This window comes from Oikopleura dioica, chromosome 2 (genome assembly GCF_907165135.1).
Source record: "Oikopleura dioica chromosome 2, OKI2018_I68_1.0, whole genome shotgun sequence".
Taxonomy (NCBI): domain Eukaryota; kingdom Metazoa; phylum Chordata; class Appendicularia; order Copelata; family Oikopleuridae; genus Oikopleura; species Oikopleura dioica.
In genome coordinates this window covers 9,947,003-9,968,819 of record NC_137292.1, presented here as the reverse complement: position 1 = coordinate 9,968,819, position 21,817 = coordinate 9,947,003, and the positions used below count along the sequence as shown (strand labels likewise).

Genomic DNA, 21,817 nt, shown 5'->3' with positions numbered 1-21,817 from the left:
TGAAAAAGCAGTTTTTCTTCGTCGATTCGTCGAGTTATTTGCTCATCTTCTCGATAAAGCCCTTTTCCGATCAGAAAAAGAATTCTGGAATTATCCAGGCCAAGTTCAAAATGAACTTTTCGTTGGAATGCTCGAAGTTCAAAGTTCTCCCTCGCCGTTGTTATTAAAAACATGTAGTCCAAGGTATCTTGCTTCATTTCTTCCGTATCATCTTTTTTCTGCAGCTTTCTTGGCTGTACGCCACTTTCTCTCCACGGACGTAAGAATTTCTTTGGGACCATTTCCGACAATGCGGCCTAAAACGGATCAAAAAATGTTTTTTCGTCTTTAAAAATGTCTTGTTTTAGATCTGATCCTTGAAATCATCATTGACAGTAACCCGGACAAAGTCAGCAGCTGAAAACTCAATCGTAGAATCGCCCCGGACTCGCAGAATGCCAGTAAGTAGCTTTCCAACAGGCTGATGCAAATCCAGCCCTTCAAAGCTTTCCGGGATTAATTCACCACGCGCGGCAAAGGATGACGGGCAGAATTTAATTTCTAAATATTGGTTGTTTTTTTTTATTTTTTACAAATATTGAAATAACTGACCGCTATTTCCTTCATGAAAAGATCTGAGTAAAGATCCTCCAAGACAGCTAAAGTCGAAATCTTCTCGCAACAAAACTTCATATTCGAGAAATTCCGTCACTTTTTGCAAAATAATGATGTCTGTAATTTCGAGTTTATAATTTTGATTTATCAAACAAACCAGTCAAACCAGTGAAAACTCGTTCCAGAGCTGTGCTTAGCATTTTGAATGAGTTTTCTCGCTTCCGTTCCCTGACAAAGTGCTTCCTTCGCAACTGAAAAGTACTGAGGCTCGAGTATAACGTGTTCTTCTTCGAATTTCGACAGGGATATTTTGTGGTCGTTTTCTAATTCGGACTCAAGAGCTGGAACGCACACAAGGACTGTGACTTTTATTATCTTCTTGGCAAAAAAAGCTGTGCAAAGTTTGTAAAGAAAAATTACTTCAAAGGGTCTTTCAGAATTAATTTTCAGTAACGACTTCCGAAGAAAAGCCCCACCCTAAAATACCAGCTTTCCAAAAAACGTCTCTCTTTCTCCGCCCGAATGTCATTGAATGATGCTCTCAATTTTCGAAATCCCCCAAAAAATAATTGTTTACCGGTTAATCCTGCAAGAGAGAACTCAATAAGATGATTTTTCAAGTTTATTTATTTGTTGTTATTCGCGAAATGCCAATCTTCAACCTGCAGCAGTGGCGAAAGATGGCCAATTTTCACGAGTAATTTGAAATTGGCAAAATAAGATGCTGTTAAGAAATTATGTTAAAAAGGGTTTGTGCATTTCACTGCATAAATAAGAAATTCCTAAGAAGCCGGACAAGGGTTTTATCTATCCAGGCTTGAATATGTTTAGATTAGATTTGAACTGTTTTAAACACTATTGAATATCGTTCAGGAACAAACATTTTTAGAAAAAAATAATAACGAAGCGAGACATAAATTTTTACAAGCGCGGGAGATACACTTTTACAAATATTAAGATACCCGAGTTAATAAATTAGTGTTAGAAAGCGAGTGTTACAGAAGTTGTCGAAAACTTGTCATGTGATCCGATTAAAGCGACTGGTCACATGAACATCAGTGGAAAGAGGGATATGAACATAAGCATGAACAGGAGGAAGGCGAGGAGCCAGTAGGTCGCGAGAGGTGGTTGACTTTTGGCGGAGCGACGGGCCGGCTGCCGATACCGTGGATAGTTGGGGAAGCTTTGGTACCGCGAGGAACGTGTAAATTGCCTGAAACCCACGTTATTTTACGAGAAATCAGGAAAACGACGCAAGAAAAGTAAAAAGACTTACCCATACGCAGATTGATCGTAAGCCCGTTTCGTCGCAAGAGGTGTCTGGTTATTCTCGTATTGAATTTTGCCCGACTCATTTTTGAATTTAGCTATTTGTGGCGTGTATTTGTCCCTTCTAGCCCTTCTCGTCCGAGAATTCCTCTTTTCCGGGAAGCTCGGACGAATGTAGACAGGCTCATCTTTTTCTGGCGGTGGCGGGAAGGCGAAATCATCTTCCGATGGTTCAGGCTCGTAAGAAATATCCGCGGGCTGGATTTTGTGTTTTTGAAAGTCGTTCCGGCGACTTTGCTCGGGCGGGCTCTGATTTGTGGCGGCCTGATTGGGGAGGTAATCAAAATGGAATGACTCGTCATCAGTGTGGTTTGGTGTTTGCTTGGTGGATTGGCTGTTGGAGGTGGCGGAGTGGGAGGAATTGGAGGTAGGGATTCCGCGACTGCCAGCCCGACTCGAGGAGCGCGATCCTCGGCTCCCCTGACTCCGGCGAAACGCGAGTAGCATTTCGTGATACGTTAACCGGCCGGTGTCCTTCAACGGGTTAAAACTCAACCAACAAAAATCCACGAGAAGATATGACGGTCATATCCTCAACACAACAAATAAAAAAACATAGAATATTTTTCAGAAAAATATTCATTTTTGAAAATCAGTTTTCTCCCGTTCCTGAGCACCGTGATTGCGCAGCTCGTCGCAGAACTTCGCCTCGTCGGACCAGTCCGAGTTGGTGAGCTCGATGGGCAGGTGCATCACCTGCGATTTGATTTGGTTGTAGAAGGGATAGTCGCGAAGAGTTTTCTCAGTTTGCGAATCCACTTAATTCAAGAAGTAAGAATCAGATTACATTTCCTCACGTGCGTTGATTTATCCCCTGTAAATATTCTACCTGTGCCAATATTCTTTAATTGCCAATCAAAATATTTAATATTATACGCAACGGAGCCCGCTGCCAACGGACAAGCGCGGCGAAAACAAGGTTGATCAAAGAAAATGATGCAAAGGGGTCTAAGAGTTTGAAAGATAACAACATTTACGCCGCGCCGCCCCGTCCTCTCGGCAGGACCTCCCGCATCTTATCAGCGCATTCGACAGAGAAAAGAACAAGAAGAGTCATTAGTAAATAAATCATTTGAAAATATTTCGTTGATTGATCGAAAAATAATGGCGGAAACCAATAATCGCGAATTTATGAAGCATAAACAGATAATCTGTAATTATAATTTACAAACTAGATGTTCTATTTTACCTATGCTCATATCATCCGGTAGCTTCTGCGCAGGATGCATTTCTACAACTCTGAAGGGGCTCTGGTTTTGTTGATTGTTTTGGTGCTGTTGTTTTCTTGAGAAGAAGCGGGCGGCTGTGTTGGCAGGGCTGATCTCCGGCGATCGATTATGGCCGAGGGAGGAGGCGACGTTGGAGGTTCTTGTCGAGAGGAACTCGACCATTTCGTGCTCGTCCTCTTCCATGATCGTCTCGCACTCGCGACTCTGCCGCCGAATATAGATGTCCCCGCCAGATGGTGTGTTCGATCTGCAAAAGAAGGATGATCTCACTGTTACTGTGTTACTTGGGAGCCCATCGCTGGTGTGTATATAAAACGCTTTATGCTTGTGGAGATTAGCGGTACATGTTTTATATGCTCCAGCGGACTCCTTTGAAGTCAGAAAAGGCCCTAAAATGATTCCTTACTTGTTGAAATAGACGTATTCATGATCGAACTCGTCGAAATTCTCGTCTTCGTAATGCTCGGACGGATTGTCATTCAGATAACCTTGCGAGTACGACTCTTGAGGAGTGTCCTCGTTTACGAAAATATCGACTGCTGACCATTGTTTTTCTTCGGAATCTGCTTGAGAGCGCTTTGGAAGACCGTACTTCCGGTTCGGAATGTAATTATAGAGGAGTTCATTGTCACGATTGCTCTGAAATGTTTACTTATTAAGGGGCTTCTGAGGCTTATCTCCTTTGTTTGTTAATTGGGGGCGCATTTATCTTTATCTACCGGCAAGGAGAATTCTTTCATAATAAATTTTCGTTATCATATATTATTTCATGGTTTCTTGTAAAAGTAAGAAACTCTCGGTTTCGAAAAATATGCGCGCATTCTATCCTTGATGTATTCCGTAGTCGAACATGAGATTTTCTTGTTTCTACATTATATTCTACACGTTCAAATTATTCAACTCAAATTCTTTTCGTATTGATCCTTTATTTTAATCTACGCTTGTTCTATCATAGAACCTCTATGATAATTAGGGGGATTGAATGATCAATCGTTTATTTGAGAATTAAACTTACCATAGTCCTTCATTTCTTCCTTGATTTCACGCTCTCAAATTCTCTCGCCTGCGATGTAAGACTCTCATGACTACCCTTTTCCTTCCTACTTTGTTCGTATTTATTAGCGCAGACTGTTTGGTCGTTTTCGTTACCACCCGCTCGGCTAACAAACCAGAAGGGTCTGACGGTAATCGGCGTGGCCTAAGGCCATCCCAAGCCCCTCCGTTGTGGTCCTCACCGGTCGATAGCGTTTACTACAAGTCCATCAGTCGTGAGTTTATTTCGCCCGGGGCGTTACGCTCTTTTCAGCCCTCTCGTAAAGCTCACTTAGACAGTGTAACAGTACTATTGGACAAGCTGCTGGAATTCTGGAGGCACTTTCTCTGTGAAAGGGGCGCCTTGCATGCCAGTCACCACGCCCTGTTCAAAATTTAATAATCGACAAGCATGAGGAATGTGCGCAGGATTATTAATCTTATTCGGGTCGCTGCCCAAAGAAAGGAGCATGGAGAGGAGGATCATAATGAGATCGTCTTTGAAAGCTATTATTGCATTCCCTGCCCTGTAACAGACCTAATTAAACAAAGGAAAATTGAAAGATATGCCTCTGTTTCGAGAGATTTATCCTTTTGAAATTGTATTTATAATACTTTAGCGGATTTTAATTACATTATATAGAGGATACTGCGGAGAGGAACAGCCAGAATGCATTATGTTAACTTGAACAGAAGTCGACTTCGAGTCGCTTTTGAGGTGATTTTGAGTACGTTAGAAGAGTCTTTAGGAGGACCAAAAATAGATAGATACAGAAGAGAAGGCACACCATCGTGGTGCTCGGTTTTGTTTTTTTCTTTTGGATTTTGAGCGATGGGTTCATGTTGTTTTTCTTGAGTGGGAAAAAGGAAATATTTTAATTTAAGTTTTTGGAATTGTTGGTCTCACTAGTCTTCTTAGGTGTGCAGCCGCGATTGAACCTTTATTGCTTGAAGAATTTGGCTTTCAACATCGGTAAGTGGACTCTGAAGCAGCTTTTTAGCCCATTGGAAATCGGTGCTCCAACTTACGTCTATATTTATATAAGGTCCTCTGGTGGCGATTGAGTCGACCGCGACTTGAAGATCATCCGACATAAGTTTCTTGAGCCCGTCAAGTTCTGCCCTGAGCCTCTGAAGCTCATCGTCTTTTCTCTCGGATTTTGATTTGAACTCTGATTCAAGTGCTTTTCGCTCCGCCTCGGACGCTTGAAGCCGTCTTTTCAAATCGTCATTTTCTGCCTCTGCTTCTCGTCGACGAGATTTTTCTGAAGGAAAATTTAAAATCAAAGAAAACAAAAGTTCAACCCTGTTTTCCATGCCGAAGCGTAACTGTGCCAAAAAGAAGTGAAAATACTATCGAAAATATCATTTCTGATTCTTTGGCAAATGAATAAACGAAAAATAAGAGAAAAAATATAATGAAACCGTCACGCGGATAGATCTGACAGATGTCAGAAAAATGATCAATTGAGTGATTTTACCAGAGCGAAGCAATTTTCGTGAATCTGGAAAAATAACAAATTATTTCGCGATTGATTGTTTTTGGAATAAACAAAAATGCTAGTTATTTGCATATTTCTTTGAATAATCATTGATCAACCTGATATGTTTCGAAAATGTTTTCATGCCAAAAATCACTTTTTAACTGTTAGTGCCATCTTCACCGCCGTCTCAAACCGAGTCGAACGGTATATGTATCTCTTGAAAATTCTAGAGTTTCGGGTACTTCCGGTCAAGTTGCGAAATTCTAGTTTTCCACTGCCGTTTTTGATACAGAAATGGTACTATGGCATATAGCATGTCAAAATGACCGCTAAGACGTGAGGAGTGCAGGGGTCTCAAAAAACAAGTACTTTTGCAAAGAAGAGTACCTAAAAATAATTATTTTGTGATTTTTAGCACTAAAAATATCAAATTTCAAGAAATTTTCGATTTAAATGTAGTTTTCTTTGTAGATTTATTTATAAGAGATAAAATTTGATTATCCATCTGCTTTCTGCCCGAAAAATTAATAATTGATATTTTTAGTGCTAAAAATCTCAAAATAATTATTTTTAGGTACTTTTCTTTGCAAAAGTACTTATTTTTTGAGACCCTGCACTCCTCACCTCTTAGCGGTCATTTTGACATGCTATATGCCATAGTACCATTTCTGTATCAAAAACGGCAGTGGAAAACTAGAATTTCGTAAATTTGACCGGAAGTACCCGAAACTCTAGAATTTTCAAGAGATACATATACCGTTCGACTCGGTTTGAAACGGCGGTGAAGATGGCACTAACAGTTAAAAAGTGATTTTTTGGCCTGAAAACATTTTTCGAAACTTATCACCTATTTATATCTGAATCGAAAAGTTGAAAATGAAAGAAGAAAGAATAGAAGAAAGATTTACTAGTACCCAAAAGACGGGTTTATTTAGTGTTAGTTGAGTGTGATAGAAAGAGTGTTTGAAGTGTGTTATTTATAAATATTCTCTTAGTGGCACGAGTAGCGGATTGGAATAGGTTTTCTCAATCGACGCCAGCGCGGCTTCAGAGGAAGGGCTGAAGAAGAGGAGGAGTTTGTTTTCAAATTACCAGCAGATAAGTCGGCTTTGAACTGTTTGGCGGATTCTTTTGAAGCAGCGACGGAATCGTCAAGGGCCAGTTGAAGACGCGCAACGTCAGATTCAAGCCCTTTCAAGCGGCTCCTGTCAATACTGAAACAAGAGTGTTAAACTTGCAATGACACAGTTTTGAAAAGATAAATAGTCGAGAATAGCCAAAAAGAGGATGAGAAAGTTGAAAATTTACGGACCTAAGTTTCAATATGGGAAATGATCCTCTGAAACTACTTTCGGGACTTTGATCTTAGTACTTGCAGTACTGTAAGAGTACAGTATAAAAGAGGCAAAAGACAGGGCTCGTCCGGGAATTGAACCCGGGACCTCGCGCACCCGAAGCGCGAATCATACCCCTAGACCAACGAGCCACACCGTGTGCCAATCTCCCGTGCATACATAAATACCCGTCGAGGAAGGAGGCCCCGCCAAAGGTCGCGAAATTTTACGCTGCCTTCCGACTAAATGCCACTTTCCGGCATAAAATTATGCTCGTTTCAACGCTTTAAATACTGTTTTGGTAGCTTATTATTGGGTCCTGTTGTTAGACATTGAAATACGTGAAGTTGTTATTGTGATGAGCTACTGTACCTCGCTTGTGATTGAACTGGCAAGTTAGTTACTGGTTGGGGACTGCTCGGCGGCGTCGAGAAGATTTCCCCGTCTCCAGACGATTCGTCTCTGAGAGTCAAGTTTACCAAAGATACAGTCATTTACAGTTATTTATGTTAGTTGTTGATGCAACTCTCTGACAAGTAGCATGAACACTGATTTGTTTTCATAAAGAATTTCTACAAGTTTGAACCAACTGGGGTCTGTTCTATGTCTTTTAATAAAGGGTGCACCTGCAGGAATGTGAGTTCGAGTGTCGTCGCTGAAGCAATGCCCCGAGGCGAGTGTGGTTTTGGCCGATTTCTCTCTCAATCTCGCGCAACTGGGACTGTAGCGACATTTCCTGATCTCTGATCTCCGAGCTCCTGCGGAATAAAAACATAATTTACGCCGTTATTACTCGTTAGCTGATGATTTATGAATTGCAGCGCGAAAGAGGATGGAAAAGAAGCTTCTATCTACTACTGGAGCGTGTGAGTGAGAGAAAATATGAATGATGAGAGAAAAATATGACTAATGAAGCGATTGGGTTGCGCAGAACGAACGCCCGGTGATGAATGTGTGCGGTGGTTACTTTTCAGGGGAAAGGGATGGCCGTGGAGCATTGTAAAGGAGTCTTGCGAATGAAAGAGGAAAACATGCGGCGGTTTAGATTATTCATGCATTGTTCTAACTTTTTCTATTGTCGCTAGAAAGAGCTCAGATGATTCGCAATAGCATCATCATAATGAGCGCTTGGGAATACAACAAGGACTATGTGAAAAATATGGCTATTCTCGATCGAGATATCATGCAGCATGCAAAGAATAAGCTTAGAAAGTATAAAACAAACCTTTCAGCGCGGGGCGGCGAGAGGCGTGCGCTTTTAGATCAGTAATCTCGCTTTCAGCTGCTTCCAGTTTTCGCCTCAGCTCGTTGAGTTCGCTTTTCGGACATGTGTTAGCTAGTTCGTCCCTAGAAGAGTAATTAGTTTGAGAAAAATCTAAATGAAAGTACCTCAATCGGTGATTTTCCTGTTCCAAGCCTTTGAGTTGTTCCGAGTTGTCCTTTCCGTTCTGAATTATTGGATTAGATAAGAAACTCTAGGAGGAATCATTTACCTCAATTTTCGCTGTTTTATGCTCCGGCTTTCGTTCCTGAATCATTTTCCAGATGTCGACAGCCGGCGCAGTTACTGGAGAAGAGCTCTTGTTTTCCGTTGTAGTCTTTTCAAAATCACTTTCAGGTTTGCTCAATGATTGTTCTATGGTAGGTCTTTGGTAGTCCTCATCTCCAAACCCGCTGTCGGGCGTAGAAACGTTGGAAGAGTTGTTTTCTCTTTAAAAAGGGAAGTTTACGAATAAGTTTTGAAGGGGCTTTCTTACCGAGCCTTTCTGGCAGCTCGCAGATCAAGTAATCGTGAGGAAACGGGCTTCTCTAAGTCAACATCCTCGGCAAAACGCCGCCGGAGAACTTGCCGTCTCCAGCACGATTTCAAACGCGAATTTTTCAAGTCCATTTTTATCAATTTGAAACCCTAACGAGCCTCAATGAATGTTATATACCCGAGGAGCGCGCCTCTGACGAGGTGTTTAAAGGACTAAAATTTACGAGTTGTGGTGGAAGAATGCGTCGCAAGGGGAGGCAAGAGGGGTTCTTGGGGCTTTTCCTCTTGCCATGTGGTTAGCAGGTGGTTTCCACAAGAGTATGATTGAGGATGATTTAGTCAACTTCTCGAAAATATCTCAACACTATAGCATCAAATGGCAAAATTGACTAAAGAAAATTACTTTTTGGCACCTTCGCTACGTCAAACAAGCGTTGAGTTGTTAATGAAATTAGGAACACTAGAAACGTCTTTTACCAGAGCGTACCAGCCCGGACAGACATGATCGAACAGGATTTTCTATTTCGAAAAAGGCTACAAATCAACACATGCAAAAGTTGCGTGTTCTGATTTCACACGCTGTAACTCAGCGTCTCTTTATTAGCGAATTTATGAAGGTCCACGGTAAAATTGACCTTGTTATCGATTAAATTACTGTAACTTAAACTTTTCTTATGAGCCACAAAGCGTCGATTATGATCGATTTTACGCAGCTAAAGAAAGTTATATCGCTGATTCAAAAGATCAAGAAATTTTATATTTGATGAATATGGACAGAAAACTTGTTTATTACTGCATCAATCATTTTTAGCTGGTCCTGTAAACGAGACTCTCTCAAATTTATTACTTTCGGAAGAGAAGAAACGTCATTCTCTTTTTTATGTCACTAGAAAAGTCCCAACGCGTGCTTCCTTATCTTATCAACAAGTAATAACTAGTGATTTTAATTACCAAGCCATCTTGGTAAAAAAGATTATGAAATGCAATTGAGCAAACATTCCTGCGTTGGATGATCCGAGAGATCTCAGAAGGATCGAGAGTCTTTGACCGATCTCCACGATCTCGTCGATCTCGATTGCGTCTTCTTCTGAGCGGTGGAGAATCTCGGGAGGTCACTTTTAGCGCTAGCGGATCGGTAACTTCGGGTTCCGTCGTACTCGTTGGCTTGACGACTTCTTGGGGTCGTACTACTGCGGTCGGTGTAATTTCGGAAAAGACTGGAGGCACTCGGTTTTGGTCGGAAAAGGCGGACGAGCTCAGCACGCTGGTCGCCACTGAAGAGGAAGATGTCATGGATGAGGAACTGCCGCGAGAAGAACTCGGTGGTGGCGGATTTTGGAGGCAGATTGGTAATATCTGCTCCGGGTTGATCACTGGAGCTAGAAATCGAGCTCGATCTCGATCCCTTTGCGTTGATTGCGTCTTCGAGTGTTTCAATCCAATTTCGTCGGATCTTTTCGGTCAGTGCGCCGATCGTGAGCGCTTTCTCGGCCGAAGAAACGATGAAACAGGCGTATTTGTTCTTCTCTCCATCGTAAGATTTCACTGTAGCCTTGCGCAGCTCGAGTTCAAAGAGAACAGACGAACTCGATGGGCTGGCGTAGGCAATGAGGCGACTGGGCAACAAGGTAAACCACATACGATTCGAGGAGGAGGTATCGACTTGCGACGCCGCCTCGGCGAAGCCACTTGCGTTGACGAGGGACAGCCAGGATGCCTTCAAGGGGCTGGCGGCGTCTGAAGATGCCGTCCTGGCACGAGCTTCTGCGCCGTAGTTCACACGTCGATCAACTAAAAGGTGAATCAATAACGCGTTCAAGAGCTACTGAATTCGAAGAACAGGAAGTTCACTCACCAGACGCGCTACGCCCAGAATACGAAGATGTGGAGGTGCTAGAGGTATAAGGACGATTGTAAGATTCTGCGATGCGCGAGCTTTGAATTCGTCGATCTTTGCGCCCGAGTCGGTCGACTTCAGCTCTTGAAGACGCAGAAGGCGTGAGACCAGTGGGACTGGTCGATTTGTGATCCGGGCTCGTTGGCTTGTCATTTTCTAGAATCGGTAGAGCTTGTGGAGAGACAAGACGACATAAAGCTGGTGTTAGTCCGCTCCCTAGACAATCAGTGTCAGGGCGTGGGTAAAAATCACAAAACTGTTGATTGAATCGAAACCATCTCGAAGCCACAAAGGCCAAGGAAAAGAAAATGTGCTGAAATGCGAAATGGGAATCATTTCGACTTCCGCATTTTTCACGATATCGAAAGTTTGCTTGAAGGTCAACTGTAGCTGCGTAAGTTCACGAGAAATGAATGCGAATCGTTGAAGGTATCAAAATTTCAATTGGCATATTGTTAGCTTGAAGAAGGTATCGATTCGACAGCGTCGAGTTATCCCACAGATACTGTCAGGATAACTCGACGCGTAGTGACATTGAGATTACAGACATTGCGATTGTGCGTTTTTGGGTTAATCACCGTTGCCACCGTACTCGCTCAAATACAAACAGAGTACGAGTGATAAAGAAATCAACTTCACTTTCTGACAAACATCAAATTCCTCGAGAAATGGTGATAATTATTTACTAGGTGGCCTAATTAGGCTATCACAAGTGATAACTGTTTAAATGCGAAATCGTGCAAGAATTGCAAGGTGCAACCATTTGACCTTGAACGAGTTTGCTCTGAGCGTATCTAATCGAGCCAAACAGTAAAGTTTAAATCCGAGGGAGTCAAATTAGATTGAGCGTCGCTGAAATGAAATTTCAACAAGGATCACATTCTACAGCTGGCCAAATTAGCCGCAATAGTTTCCGGTTATTATCTTTAAAATGCCGGGAGGAAGGTGTATTTGTCAGAAAAACTTTCGTTGATTTACTGGATTGACTGTAAACTACAACTGTAACTACATGAAACATGTAGGTCACATGTTGGCTTACCTGTAGGAGTAGGAGGAGCGGATGATTGAACAGGAATGGTAGTGGCGAGGGAAGTTGGTCTTTCGCGTTTTGTGAGGCCGCCCTAGGAAAATGAAATAACGATTTATCGAAGGAAAATTCTAGGGCGGAAGAAAAAATGAAATTGTTAACGTTCAAAACAGTTAAAAGCGAGCCAAAGTTCATCCAATTTCAATATTCTTCAACTCACCAGAATGAATTTATTTTATTTTACGATTGAAATCAACAAAGAGTACAGATTTGAAATTCTTTCAAGTGTTCGTAAAATAAAATAGAACTGCCCTTCTTTTGATAAATTGTCCAAATAAGCATTTGATTGACCTTCAAACTCGAGCGCGAGGCGGTCAAGTTTATCAAAAAGTAAGGCAGTCGAGAGAAAAAGTTAAAGCAGTAAATATCACCCGGATCACCAAAGAAAGTGCACCAGATGAAATTTACCTGTGTCCAAACACTACTCACGGAGCTGTTTGTCATGGTTTGATGGCGCCGCTCGCGGTTGAAACTCGTCCGGGCCTCAGCGAGTGCACTGTTCGTCGCAGTCACCGAAACTGTGTGATGTCGTCGTCTGTTTGCCTAAGGATACACGCTAGTCAGACATAGTCCCGAAAATGTACTTATAAAGACGAAACAAGATCAAAAGCCCTTATCGGCGATTGTACCAAACAACCGATAAGCTCTTTTCTTACAAAAATATCCTTCGATAATAATGAAAATCAGTTGCAATCAAGAATGGAATTTTCAAATTACAAATCTCTGACAAATCCAAATTTCTAAAGAGGCAGCGCATCTTGAAAATCTCTGGGAAGATTTTGAAGCTGCGCGCGACCCGTCAATTTGCGGAAATAATCACAGTTTTATTTCAGCTCGAAAACTGCCTTACCTCGGCGTTTTGCTATGGATAGAAGATGTTAATAAACTGTTTACTCATCTTTCTTAGCAACTAATTAGCGCACTTACCAGCATCTTCTTCTTCCGCTTGTCTTCCTTTGCCTTTTCCTCGCAATCTGCAATCATTTTTTGCATGCTCTTGAACCAGAAAATGAACTCTTCACTGTTATCCGATCGGACCAAGATCTGGCTGCCATCATCTTTGGACGTTATACCTATCGAATGATAAATATGTAGATCAAGAATTGAACATACAGATGGTATTTGGAAGCTGCGTGAGATTCTCCGCTTTCTCAACTGAAAACGGCTTGTTCAAGTCAATGGATCCAGCTGGTTCGGTGCCCGCGTTGTCGTCAAGTGCCCAGGAAAGTGTGCCCAAATCGAAGAGGATGAAAAACCTGCGTTGCCATCGGCGACCAGCGCCGACACTCCACCCTGGTGGAGCAAGTCCTAACCATCCATAATGTACCGGCTTAGCCCTTACGACAGCAGACGCTAAAAGAAACAATGATGGCTAATCGACATCGATACGATATCATTTGATGTCTTTATACGTCAGTAACACATTGAGACACCTGGGAAAGCGGGACACTTTAGAAAATATAATTTGCATCACAAATGGGGTGGCTATTATTTCGCAAATATTGGCGCGAGCTTCTGGACAGTCATGAAAGTCCAAAAGCTGAGGCTCTGGTCCGTAGCCAAATTGACGTCGAAGGGAAAATATTGAATGCACATGTTGTGGGAAACTATCATATAACCACCGGAAGCAGTCTTGATGTTATTTATACTGATACTTTTCCTTCAACTACCCCCAAATTAAGGCCGAAACCAAGGCCTAAATTTAACGGACGCGAGGAATTTAAAATTAGGGATGGTAGTGCTCAAATTAGCATCATAAGGAGGGGCGCAGAAGCTTTGCATATAAATTAGGTCCTATCCTAATGATTGTTTCTCACAATAGCTCAGCCCTGTATGTAGAGATAAGGGCGGGTAGATTTCCCACAAGATTGAACGTTCAAAAATTTGAAGCTCGTTGACGTCTCTAATGATAGTAGCTTAAATGGTTCGATGGTTTAATAGCATGCCCCCTCAGTAACAAAATAAAAGAAATTTCTCTTCCATGATATCATTTTTTTATAAAAGCTGTCATGACAACTTGTCATAGAAAATTTCGTTGTGCCTGATAGATACAAAACTATTTTTTCATCGAATGACAGTAATTCTTACCCAGGCCGACGTGATCTTCGCGTGGCTTCATGCAGTTCTTGCATTTCGACTTGTCGAAGATGTTCTCGGCAAACTGGCGACAATTGGACGTGCCGAAGGACGGGAGGCATGCCGAGTGCGTCATGTCATCTGAAATCAAACATTATAATATATAACGCGGTGTGCGTGTTTGGCGCACACTTCACAAAATTAATCCCAAAATTCAACCTGGAACAACAAAATCGCTCTTTATTGACAAAAGTGCTCGACAAAGATTACCCCGTCAAGATCAATGTAAATTCGCGCGGGGAAAGTGTTTGGAGAGAGTTACTCATTCGAATCACAAATTTGAAATTTCAATTTTAGTAAAAATAAACCAGGGGCTGAAATGGCAAATTAAGGATGAGGCCAAGATGGATGTTTACAAAGGTCAACGATTTTAGAAAGAAAAACGGGCAACGCGAAATTAAGAGTATTTTTCTGTTTGGCCCGAATACGCCAGGTCGCTCAGACGATAATATATCAGGTCTCCTCTTGGATGAGTATTCAATGTAAACACTTGAACATCTCTATAAGTACGGATAAGAGCCCGCTTTTAGGCGCCAAATAGCGCGAAAAGTGGAAAGAAAGATATAACAGATCAATCAACCTTTTCTTTAGCTTTATTGGCCACGAATTATTTTGAAAGTCAAATCTCCTATTCTGTATTTTCTCTTCCACGAGAAAGTTAAAAGGAATTATTGAAAAGAGCCCGGGGGCGTGAGCTTTGGCGAAATCCGAGCAGCCTTTGTCCGGAATCACGTCAGAGGATTAGAGTTATCTCTCGCGCTTCACCCCTTCAATTTGTCGTGGCGCCGTATTTTGCTTTCTGCTGTACAAAGTTATTTGCCCAGTTGACGCAAAGTGCAAAGAAAAAATGCAGAAACAGAAAGGCAAGTTACGCTGAACGTCTTTTTCAGCGCTAAATAACATGATAAACAAGCTAAATAAAATGAAAACTACAGACAGTTTTGAATATCATATTCAAAATATAGAATCTTTAAAAGTCCCCGAAGCCGCGAAGCGGATTCGCAAATTTTACATTCCAATCTATTTTTAAATTCTGGCGAAGCGGGTTTCCGGCCCTGACTCAGGTTTTCTACTCAGGTTCCCGAGCTTAGGTTTCTTTTGCAAGAACGGTTAATTTTTTCTCCAATTATAATTCCTCTTTTCGACATTAGAAATGTCGCTGAAAATTATTCGAAAACAATGTCTGAATAATGAGCTGTCATAAAAATAAAGTCTCGGAATGTAGAAAAAAAGCCTCGGCGTGAAGAAAAAAAGGAAGGGGGAAACTTCAATTTGGCGACAATTAGGGCTGAATGATCTCTTTTTCTGTCGCGTTGGCGAGTAGTGAGTTTGACCGAGGAAAACGAAAAAGGCATTTGGCTACCCCCGTGGTGGACAAAATCGGATCAGAGTTTTTGACTCTTTGAAAGGAAGAAAAAAGAAAATAGTTATTGAGCGATCTGCCTATTCAAGAATATAAAATAGTATAAGCTGGGTAGCTTTGCGGCTTACGGTTTGACGCAGAATTATTTTTATCATCTCGAAAAAAATGCTTTAAAAATAGCTTTTTAAAATAAAATCTCTTTAAATTTTTCTTTGTTCAGTCCAAAAACGCTCTTCCCTAATGGCCAAGACACTAATAAATAAAATAAACGAAAAACCTAAAAGCTTGAGCGTTTTTCTGGCGGATATTCAACAGGCCATCGAAATCATGTCAACGCAGTTGTATTTTTGATATAAACCCGTCACCTGAGAGAGCGGCCATGATACACGATCCGAATATTACGATGCTAATGAAAGGCGGATTTGTCAAGTTTGTAATGAAACGAGGTTTGGATTCTCCGTTCTAGAGACTCGAAAAAGAAGAACAAGAAGACGGGAGGAAATAATCGTAATGTTATTGAAATCCGACTCAGACTGGCGTCTCGGTAGGAATCGATGGTTTTTAAATATCCTACATGGAAAAGCTTCGTTTTCAAGGTGTTCTTGTAATGAATGTCTTCTGTATGAAATAAACTTGATTCTCAAAAGTACTCACAATTCTCCCCAGATTCTCTTTCGCGTAAATCTCTGACGAAAATTCTAGCGCTCGATTTCTCGATTCTCTTCCCAGACTTTGCGGGTCTACTTTTCGCGAGTCAAGATCACTGATTTCGCGCTTTTTCACGTCACGCTCCACGTCAACTGGGATCAACAGGAGCTTTCTCAATTTCTTTCTCGCGCTTTATTGAGCAGTTTTTTAATACTTTCAGCGTCCGGAAACTGCGACAAATTTAATACAGGCGCCTGCTTTCCCAAGCTGCAGACTCAAAAAAGTATGTGCTCAGCAGAAAGGAAGGCGTAAAAACTACTGGACAAATGTGAACCGGCTAAAATTTTGTCAACTCACGCTACTGTAATCCTCGAATGAATAAATTCCACGAGACGTTATTACAGTAATATTTTTACATCAATAAAGCCATTCCCCATAGAAAGCATCGATAAATCTGTTGATTGTCAGTAGAGTCCACTAGAGTAAGCTGTGAATTTGCAAAAGCCGCTTGCGGCTTTCAATATTTTCCCCTAAAAACTGCAGTATTTCGCGGCTTTTGCTTCAAAAGAAAATTCCTCTCTTACAGTTTAAAAATAAGAAGCATAGGAATTACTGTAAATACCGGATAAGCGACGGAGAAAACACGATAAAACGCGAAATCCGTTTAATAATGATAAAAGAAGTCCGCGTCGCGAAATAACGCAAAAATCGATCCGATTTCAACAAGTAAAATTGTTCGACAACCAGCTGAGAAAGAGATTAGGCCTTTTTCTATCCCGACTGGCTTTTGAATCAAGAAATCTCTTTTTCTATCGAAGAAAAATTCTCGGGACAACCTCTTTTGACGCTGAATAAAAAAACTGAATTTCCTACCGAAAATATTTTTTCCTTCTTTTTTTTTTCTAAATTCGCATTTTTCTTTCTCTAAATTGTTTCGCTTCAAATCGGTAAATATTTCTTCTTCGTGTTCTCTCTAAGTACTTTTTCTCCAAAAAAACGCGGGTCGCCCTTCTTTTTCAAAAAAGAGCTATTTTTTGTTTTGGTTGAAAATGTTCAGAGGAGAAAGAGAAAGTAAGGCCGACTGAATCTGGCGGCGGCGCGGTGGTCGCCAGCGCTCGGCCAATCGCGTGGGCCGCTGCGGCCAGCCAATCGGCGGCGCTGCGCGCGCTCCTCCGCCAATCGCCGCCCAGCGCCCTGCTCCACCACCACCGCGCCGTAGTAATCGCTCAGAACGCAGCGAGCAGCTGAGCCCCCACCCAAGGCAGGGCCACTCTCACACTCAGCACTGTTACTACTCGACCACCCAGTGAATTTGCCACCTCCTGAATTTTTACCAAGAGCAAATTATTCACTTCGCTTTTCGCAAAATTATGTTGGCTTTCCTTTAAGTTATTTCTTCTTGGAAGCCACTAGTGGCTTTACCTGTAGTCGAAAAATATGATAAGAGCCGCGCGCGGCTTTTTCTCCTTTTTTTGATATGCGAAAGCCGCGAGCGGCTTTGTTAGTCAATTTTTCTTTCGTAACTGCGACTTTACAGTTTGACTGAACTTCAGTCACTAAAGTAAGTGCCTAAGAACCTCATCTAACCTTTTTCCTTCTGTTTGCAAAACAAACTTCCTGTTACGAATTTAAAATAACAGTCAGTGATTACTTTTCTTTCTCTGAAGAAATCCCACTTCTCCAAAACAGGAAATTTTAGCAGTTAGAAAGGGATGTGTTGTGCAAGTGGTAAAGCACCGCCCTGGCGTGATCCTCCTGAGACGGGGGGATTTATGCAACACGGAAGATATTTCTGATAGAACGCCTCCTGAGTCATTTGAGGACAGATTTGACGTTCGTGAGAATTTTGAACTTGAAGCTTTTGAATTTTTCGAATATTCAGTTTGGTTCGTTTCCGTTCTTTTCCTTAAGAACAGATACTTCTGTACGACAGAATCTGTAGGTCCTAATGTCGCCCCCAAAAATGTCAATAAGTCTTTACGGTAAGAATTTGCGGAATCTGTGACGCGCAAGCTCTCCACCAACCACTTTAACTTGTACTTTTGAAATTTGCTCTTTTGGGCAATGAGAATATTTGGCGATAATCGGGTTATCTAGGAACATTTTAACTCCTTCAGATTGTAAGAGAATTTTTATGCAACGTCAGTTAGATTCTTTTCCCGCCAAATACAACTGTATTTGACTGTATTTAATTTAACAGAACGGAGATCGATAAGATCCGCGTGGTTCTTTGAAAGAATCGCGATTTTTTCCCGAATGTGGGAAACTCGCCTCTTTCGATTCTGGGGGGACTTTATTTTACGGGCGTCACTAATTCGCTGATACAGACGCAATTACTGTCTCCCGGTAGCACCGTCGCCAATACAGTTGTGTTTGATAAATACGCTATCTGCGGAAATGCTCAAAAACAACGTCTGGCTACTTAAAAATTTTAACCCACGAGAGTCCCTAGTCCACATTTCGACGTTTTCAAAATCATAGGCTCCTCACACCCTTAAAAATGTTCAAATTCAAAGGAAATTCGCTTCATTTGAAAGATAAATTCCAGAGCTTCAAGTTCAAATAGAAAATTAAGGGTATCTTCAGTATTTTAAGGGACAGAAGAGTCAAAAATCGAAACTCATTTGGCCTTTTTCATAGAGCAGCCCATTAAGCTGTGTAGAAACTGCTGAGCAAGCTGGGCGAATCCGAAAAAGCGCTATCTGTTTGTCGAGTTAATGCGTTTCTTGAGACCATGCAGCGATAAAACTTGTAACATTTTCCCAGAAGCAAAATTTTGAATCAGCCTCAAAATCTGTCATCTAAGATTTTTTTCGAAATCAAGGAGGAAAATCAGATTTTCAGACTGAACGAAGTCAGATGGATATTTTGAAATATGAAAAACAATATTGACAATGTAAAAAATAGTGTGACAAGTTTTTTGACAGACGAATTTACGCACGAGGCGAGGAAAGTGTTCGTTGACCTTGTTTGAAGTCACGAATCCGCGAATCATCCATGGATGAGAATAAATTCTATTTGAGCAAACTAACTTGTGCTATTTGACATTCAACTATTCACGATTCCAATTTGGCAAGTTTTTAAGTATTGTGCAAGTGGAGAACGAATTCCTCAATCAGGGAGCGGCTTTATTTAGCGATTTTCTTAAGGGTGTCAATAAAATACGGAATTCGCGACCATATTTTTATAAATAATAAATATCTACCGCGTTTACGTCAAAAAAGCAGAGCACAATGAAAATTCCTTGAAAGACTCACGAATTCCAGCTCAAGAAAAGAAAGAGTTTCAACAAAAGAAATAACTTACTATCCGGCTTATTGAGTCTAAACGAAGCTCGTTTCACCCCCAAAGCCGTCATATTTTCATCAACGAACAGTTTCTAGCAATATTTTCTTCTTATGTTTCTCTCTCTTGAATTATGAAAAGAAAAATCAGAATTTTGGGATGGTCGGTGATCGATCAAACATCCGCAATTCAGTGCGGATTGCGCTGCAGCGGGTAAATGCTTTTGCGTCCATCATTTTTAATATTTAACTCAGTAAACGAACACGCCGCAGGACCACCCTTACGTCACCATTCGTAAAAAATCAGAACATCAAATCTTCCTCCAGAACTTTTGAACGTTTCCAAAGTTGAAGGAATCAACAACGAATTTATGGCGGAAGTCACTAAGCCTTTTAATCGCCTTTTATGTGCGAAAATATGTCAGAAAACAAAAAGAAGAACTCAGAATGGCAAATATAGAAATAGAGACATTTATATGACCCTTAAATTTATACGTTATTCTTTCTCTCAGGTTAATTTTCACGCGACCACACAGTTACTGCTCCAGTAACAGTTCACAAACCGTTAACGCTAAAGTCAATTCTTTTCTGGGGAGTCTTTTTTGAGGGGACCATCGGTCGGGCTATGGCTAACTCTAAGCCTAACTCAGGGACTATGATATCATAGGGGTATTTATGATATTTATCGAGTTTGAAACTTACGTTCTGGAATTGGCTCTGGATTCGGAATAGACCCCCGTCTCAAATAAGAATCTCTCTTTCCGATCCCCGGTTCTTCCGCGATAGAAACAACCGGAACGCTCAACCTTCTTCTTGCCAAGCTTTTTATCATATTTTTTCTCAGTTCTCTTTTCTTAAAAAACGTCCTCGATTTCTTTTTTAAATGAAGACGTAACGCTCAAATTTCTTTTCTCGAGGTTTGACTGAAATTGTCCGTCGTATCAGGTGTCTGATTGTTTTACGAAAAATATAAAGAAAAGGCTGCGTTTGAGCAGATTGCCCTTGATTTTAGGCCGTTTTGAGTCTGAGAAGGTCTGTAACGGAGGATTCATTAAACGCGAAAAGTTTAACGACAACTCAACGTAACGATATTTCTTTGATGTTTGTGCGAAGCGCGGAAGGAAAAGAAGACACCTAATGCATTCCCATAAAACATAAAGTCACCCACTTCAATTAGCATTGAGGCCGATTAGATAATTGCATCGGGGCAGATCGCGAATACATCAACAATCGTAAAAATAGACTATCTTTACTTGTTCATGAAATACAACCTTACTCAGTAAACTGTTTTATAATAAGAAGAAGTTCTCAATAATAAAAATTAATTTTTCAAATTTATGACCATTTTTGCGACTATCAGAAGCGATAGAATTTTTTTTCTTACTTAATTTCATAATTTGATTACCTTTTTGGCGATTTAAATTTTCAAACATTTTCAAGTTGGCCTCAAAATTACGTTTCCTTCTAGGAACCACTCTATCACCATTCATTTCATTATTTATGACATTGAAGATTTTATACTTTGACTGATTTGGTTCTCCAAAATAAAGTAATAAAATTTCAACCCAATCATGAGTTTCCGATAAATAAGGTTGCCAAGCCTTGATTTTGGCTGGGTATCAAAATTTCGTAAAGATTTCGTCCGTATTTAGTGATACGCACGTAATTCTTTTATTAAAACGGCAGGCTTGAATGGAAGTGAAAAGATTCCATTCAGCAGATTAACTCTGGCGTGACGTTCCAAATAGATAAGTTACTGGATTTATTTTAAACTATAATTTGGAGAACCAAAATGGCAATTTTCTCTGTCTCTCTGGCATTGGAGAAGCTTTTATCTCTCTGTTTCTCTGTTAAAAATAAGTTTTCTATGTCTTCTGAGAGGATGAAAGAAAAACAGGCCTGATAAGCGCTTTGATCTTATTACATTTCCCTCCCACTATATTTTCTATCTTTGATTGTTTAATTGAATGTCTCTCTCTCTCTCTCTCCCTTTCCCTGGGATGTATTTGTCACCTGTTAATTTGAAAGAAATAGTTTTCGGTCTGAGTACTCTAGTCATGTTTTCCGGTCTTCTTAGATTTTTATCTCTATATTGTAGCTGTTTTTATGGTTATTTATGTTCTCAAGTGGGAAAAAAGATGAAAATATATGGCGTTGGATCAGCAAGCGGGCAGCTTTTGTCCGATTTATGAGAAATTTTACGGCGCAAGTGGCTATGAAAAAGGCAATTATGGTTTGTTAACCCCCGGAAAACCAGGAAGGCTCTACTCGCCACCTGGTCCGTGAGGCTCGGAGCTTAGCCCCGCCCGATTTGACCCTGACCTCCAGGGGGAGTTAATGCCCGATTTAGCGCTGAGAATGGAGGCTAAAGGTCAGGAACTTACCAACAAAAACGTCGTCATCTTCGGATCGAATTCGGCCTCTGGGAAATTCGGAAATCTTCATGCAGTTTTTCAAATAATAATTATCATGTTTTTGTGCGTCTAATAACACGCTGCCGCGTCAAAATATATATCGTTTAAAAGTGTTGAGAAAGATCTTCAAAGTTTACGTCGACAGTGCCCTTTTGCAGTTATAGATCACTACAATTTTGACAGCCCAAGAGGCCGGAACTTCAAACAACTTGCCGAACCTCGATTTA

The 21,817-nt window shown here is 41.0% G+C and overlaps 4 protein-coding genes and 1 non-coding gene across 14 annotated transcripts; all 5 read right to left on the bottom strand.

Moving 5' to 3' along the window:
- Window positions 1-1,297: 1,297 nt before the first annotated feature.
- LOC145700658 (uncharacterized) lies at window positions 1,298-2,410 on the bottom strand. The gene is made up of 2 exons (XM_081777975.1): window positions 1,871-2,410; window positions 1,298-1,807 (listed from the first exon to the last, which is right to left on the bottom strand). Exons 1-2 carry the CDS (start codon window positions 2,368-2,370, stop codon window positions 1,639-1,641), a joined length of 669 nt encoding a protein of 222 aa, XP_081634101.1. The 5' UTR covers window positions 2,371-2,410; the 3' UTR covers window positions 1,298-1,638.
- Window positions 2,411-2,502: 92 nt separating this feature from the next.
- LOC145700720 (uncharacterized) lies at window positions 2,503-3,589 on the bottom strand. Its single transcript, XM_081778044.1, has 3 exons — window positions 3,559-3,589; window positions 3,113-3,399; window positions 2,503-2,681 (listed from the first exon to the last, which is right to left on the bottom strand). The coding sequence occupies exons 2-3, from the start codon at window positions 3,333-3,335 to the stop codon at window positions 2,503-2,505; spliced, it is 402 nt and encodes a 133-aa protein (XP_081634170.1). The 5' UTR covers window positions 3,336-3,399; window positions 3,559-3,589.
- A 1,207-nt stretch (window positions 3,590-4,796) lies between these two features.
- Window positions 4,797-9,111, bottom strand: LOC145700656 (uncharacterized). Of its 3 annotated transcripts, none has more exons than XM_081777973.1 (7): window positions 8,228-8,349; window positions 7,629-7,760; window positions 7,375-7,464; window positions 6,761-6,882; window positions 5,214-5,449; window positions 5,092-5,168; window positions 4,797-5,035 (listed from the first exon to the last, which is right to left on the bottom strand). In XM_081777973.1, exons 2-6 carry the CDS (start codon window positions 7,733-7,735, stop codon window positions 5,100-5,102), a joined length of 624 nt encoding a protein of 207 aa, XP_081634099.1. In that variant the 5' UTR covers window positions 7,736-7,760; window positions 8,228-8,349; the 3' UTR covers window positions 4,797-5,035; window positions 5,092-5,099. The 3 variants fall into 3 exon arrangements, with proteins under 3 accessions (XP_081634099.1, XP_081634098.1, XP_081634097.1); XM_081777971.1 differs by lacking the exons at window positions 4,797-5,035; window positions 5,092-5,168; window positions 5,214-5,449 and adding exons at window positions 8,392-8,450; window positions 8,496-8,712; window positions 8,760-9,111 and having other exon boundaries at window positions 6,558-6,882; XM_081777972.1 differs by having other exon boundaries at window positions 4,797-5,168.
- On the bottom strand, window positions 7,083-7,154 carry TRNAP-CGG (transfer RNA proline (anticodon CGG)). The gene has a single exon. It is a non-coding gene; the product is annotated as a tRNA-Pro (tRNA).
- Window positions 8,496-21,636, bottom strand: LOC145700625 (uncharacterized). Of its 8 annotated transcripts, none has more exons than XM_081777931.1 (9): window positions 21,561-21,636; window positions 13,834-13,962; window positions 12,859-13,098; window positions 12,673-12,818; window positions 12,154-12,288; window positions 11,698-11,779; window positions 10,617-10,874; window positions 9,764-10,552; window positions 8,496-8,615 (listed from the first exon to the last, which is right to left on the bottom strand). In XM_081777931.1, exons 1-8 carry the CDS (start codon window positions 21,619-21,621, stop codon window positions 9,786-9,788), a joined length of 1,818 nt encoding a protein of 605 aa, XP_081634057.1. In that variant the 5' UTR covers window positions 21,622-21,636; the 3' UTR covers window positions 8,496-8,615; window positions 9,764-9,785. The 8 variants fall into 8 exon arrangements, with proteins under 8 accessions (XP_081634057.1, XP_081634060.1, XP_081634054.1 ...); XM_081777934.1 differs by lacking the exon at window positions 21,561-21,636 and adding an exon at window positions 21,190-21,284; XM_081777928.1 differs by lacking the exon at window positions 21,561-21,636 and adding an exon at window positions 19,879-20,023.
- Between the last annotated feature and the right edge of the window lie 181 nt (window positions 21,637-21,817).